Raw genomic sequence first — 3,404 nt, 5'->3', positions numbered from 1 at the left:
TTTTTTTTTTAATATATATTCTTTTTATTTTTTTAGAAAGATGATAATAAGTAACTCAGTTGCTCTGAATTTCACTTATAATTATAACCTATTTAAATCACAGCGGAACTCCCGCTGGTGCGGAGTTCGTAGTTGCATACAATACAGGAGATCACAGTTTTGAAGTCTAGCACAGATTAAAAACCACAGATGTACCATTTATATAAGACACACACTGATTGTCTCTTAAAAACTACATATTGACTCCTTATGAACATTATTTTTTTTTTTTCTTTAAATAAAGTAGTGCAGCTAGGACAATCAGTCACACAACCCACACAGCCCTGAACCAAGTTCTCTCGGTGCCCACTTGAGTTGGGCATCAAACAGTTGGATGAGCGCGAGAGAGAAAGAAAGAGGGAGGGAAGGAGGGAGAAAAAAGGGGAGAAAAAGAGAAAGAGAGACGCTGTCCATTCCGAATATTTTAACCAAGGGTTGGCTAACACGTTGGAAACCTCTGGGTGAAGGATCTTTCCACGCACACACAAAAAGAAATAAAAACCTAGACTTTTTTTTTTGTTGTTTAAAAACTGGCCCGTAGGTGGAACGATCTCCCACCTCTTCCAAACAAAGAAACCCAACAATTGCCTAAAACTATAAAGAACACGGATTGGTCTGTCTGTTTTCTGCTCACTAGATGATCTGTCCGTTTAAGGCCTTCCTCCTCCGTTTTCCTCTTTGTCGTTCCTTTTCCAGAGCGTCTGAGCAGGAGATGAGTCTGAACGTGGTCACACCAACACTGTCCCTCTTTTGTCGCCGTTGTCGTCGTCGTCGGATTTATGTTCGTTTGTTTGTCCGTTTGTCCGTTTAGTTATTTTCTCTTTAATTTAACCAAGACCTGACTAAAGCTGGAGCGTTTGGCCCAGCGTGTTTTGTTCTCGTCACGATTTCTCTTATTATCACAAAGGTTCCCGTGGGCCTTCACAAAACCTGGAACTTCCATGAGGATGTCTGGTCTTTATAATCCAAGCAGTCAGCATTGAAGTTTAACTTCCAGGAGGCGGTTTGGTCTTTATAATCCAAGCAATCGGTGGTGGAGTTAAAGCCCAAACTGGAGGCTCCATAGCCCTGGGTGGAGAGGGAGGCTGGAGACTGGTTGAGGTGGCTGGTGACCGCGTTGGCACCCATGGGACTCAGGGTGGCCCCCGGTCCGGGGAGCTGGTGGTGCATAGGGGTCAAATAAGATCCACAGTCCATCCCTCCGAAATAGGAGGTCGAGCCGGCGTATCCTTGGCTGTAACCCGATGCCTGGGTGTAGGTCATGGGGTAGGACCTCTGCATGCAGGAGGAAGAGGTGGACAGGGGATCGGAGAGAGGGGAGATGGACGCCGGGCTCCAGATGGACACGGGGGCACTGCTGCTGGAAATGGTGGGGACCGAGGTGCTGGAGGGGGGTGTGAACTGCCCGCTGGTCCCGCTCTCCGAGCTCACTTCCCGGGCCGGCGAGTTCTTCTTTTTGGCCGGCCTCACCTTGTTCTGGCCCCCGTTCTGCTGCTGCTGCTGTTGCTGCCGGCACTTGGCCCGGCGGTTTTTGAACCACACCTGGGAACCGGGAGAGAGGGAAGGAGGGAAGGAGGGAAGGATGGAAAGAAGCCTGGCGTTAGGGACACACAGGCACCCCGAGGGGCTGAGAGCAAGCGGTGGGAGCTGCGGAGGCTGCTGCAGGGAAAGGCTCCCCTTCACCGAGATCATTAGCAATAATAATAAGCAGAAATGGGCAAATCAAAAGGCTTAATAAGGCCACTTTTGGGGGAGAAGGGCGGGGGGGAGCACTCCCTATTTGCTGTTTGCCAGCCAGGGACCCCCAGGAATCACTTTTTAAGGCCTCTTGAATTCAAGCCCTTAATTAGAAACAACAGAACATCAGAAAGGGTGGAAACAATTAGGAAAACGGAGGCAGAGCTTGGGGGCCAGGTAAAGATTTACCTCCTAAACAGTCTCTCAGATCCCAGCCAGGGTCAGCACCCCAACCTATCTCCACCTCTTCTAGCAGGGTACAATGGGGGAAAAGGTCAGGCATGAGGCGGGACACAGCACCGTGTGGCTCTTGTGACCAGAGAGGTGAGCAGGACAGATGGGGTTGGAGGCTGCAAGGGTTGTCCTGGATCTCAGGACCCTGCTCCTGCCCTACCAGCAGCACTCCGGGATGTTCTGTGGATTGAGAACCCACTGGCTGCTGGTGGGCGAGGAGCAGCCTGATTCCAGCAGAGGGGTCCCGAGGCCTCCTCTCTGCTATCAAAGCCCCTCTAGAGGCTGAGGAAGCCCCCAGCCTCAGGAATCCAAGGATGCAGGGATCCCTGGGGAAGGAGGGATACTTTGCATGCGGCCTCAAGCACCTGTGAGACTGAGATTTGTCCAAGGGAGGATGCAGATACTGGTAGAGACCTAAGCAGGGAGTGGAGGGCTCAGAAGAGTGTTCAAGGGCTGCGCCAAGCCCCAGAGCACTGGGAGAAAAGGGCAGCATCCTACAGCCCAGGCTGGGGGCAAGCAGCCGCTCCATCTCTCCCTGCACCATCATCCCTCCCTGAGCACGTTTCACCCCATAGCCATTCGATCGCCCTTTAGGTTTGGCCTCGTCCCCTAAAGCACCTCTTGGTACAGCAAGCTGGAGGCAGAGGATACAAGCGGGGCTCCCTACCCGTTTTCTTCCCCGTTCCTACCTGCACTCTGGACTCGGGCAGGTTGATTTTCAAGGCCACCTCCTCCCGCATGAAGATGTCGGGGTAGCGGGTCTTGGCGAACAGGGCCTCCAGCACGTCCAGCTGCGCCCGGGTGAAGGTGGTGCGCTCCCGCCTCTGCTTTCGGGGGGTGGCTGCGAACGGAGCCAGAAGCCCTGGCTGTCATTCAGTGGTGCTCGGAGCCCTGTGAACCCCCCCGGACCCCTCCCCAGAGAGGCACTCCTGCTCCCGCTGGCTCTCCTAGGGGACCCGCTGACCGTTCCCAGGTGCCTTATTTTGCAGCGTTGCTTCTTCCTCCCCGTCCCTCCCGGTTGGGGTTGGAACATCTGTTCTCTTTTTGCAGCCCTTTCCCCCGGGAAAAGAGGAGCGGGAAGGGAAGAAGGAGAACCGCAAACCCCCGGCCACTCCAATCTCAGGGCACTGTGTGCCTTTGGGGCTTCTCTTGGGAAATCCACGCAGCAGAGGGGAAAAGGGAGACAGGCGAGAGGGAGAAAAAGGTGCCTTACCGGGATAACCGACGGACGGATGCAACAAATCCATGCCCGAGGTGGTGAGACTCAGGCCATTGACTGCGTAAGGTGGTTGCTTAAGATAAGACATCATGCTAAAGTTGGAGCGGGGAGGAGAGTTGGCCGAAATCCGGGCGAGGGGGGTCCGCCCGAGCGCCCTGCCTGCCCCGGGCGGTGC

The 3,404-nt window shown here is 53.9% G+C and overlaps 1 protein-coding gene across 2 annotated transcripts; it reads right to left on the bottom strand.

The window, feature by feature from the left end:
- Positions 1 to 110: 110 nt before the first annotated feature.
- On the bottom strand, positions 111 to 3,320 carry OTX2 (orthodenticle homeobox 2). Of its 2 annotated transcripts, none has more exons than XM_010712099.2 (3): positions 3,200 to 3,320; positions 2,700 to 2,851; positions 111 to 1,581 (listed from the first exon to the last, which is right to left on the bottom strand). In XM_010712099.2, exons 1-3 carry the CDS (start codon positions 3,318 to 3,320, stop codon positions 961 to 963), a joined length of 894 nt encoding a protein of 297 aa, XP_010710401.1. In that variant the 3' UTR covers positions 111 to 960. The 2 variants fall into 2 exon arrangements, with proteins under 2 accessions (XP_010710401.1, XP_010710402.1); XM_010712100.2 differs by having other exon boundaries at positions 3,224 to 3,320.
- Positions 3,321 to 3,404: the final 84 nt, after the last annotated feature.

This window comes from Meleagris gallopavo, chromosome 5 (genome assembly GCF_000146605.3).
Source record: "Meleagris gallopavo isolate NT-WF06-2002-E0010 breed Aviagen turkey brand Nicholas breeding stock chromosome 5, Turkey_5.1, whole genome shotgun sequence".
NCBI lineage: Eukaryota > Metazoa > Chordata > Aves > Galliformes > Phasianidae > Meleagris > Meleagris gallopavo.
Note: the sequence above shows the minus strand (reverse complement) of the source record. Positions and strands in the feature narration are given on the sequence as shown.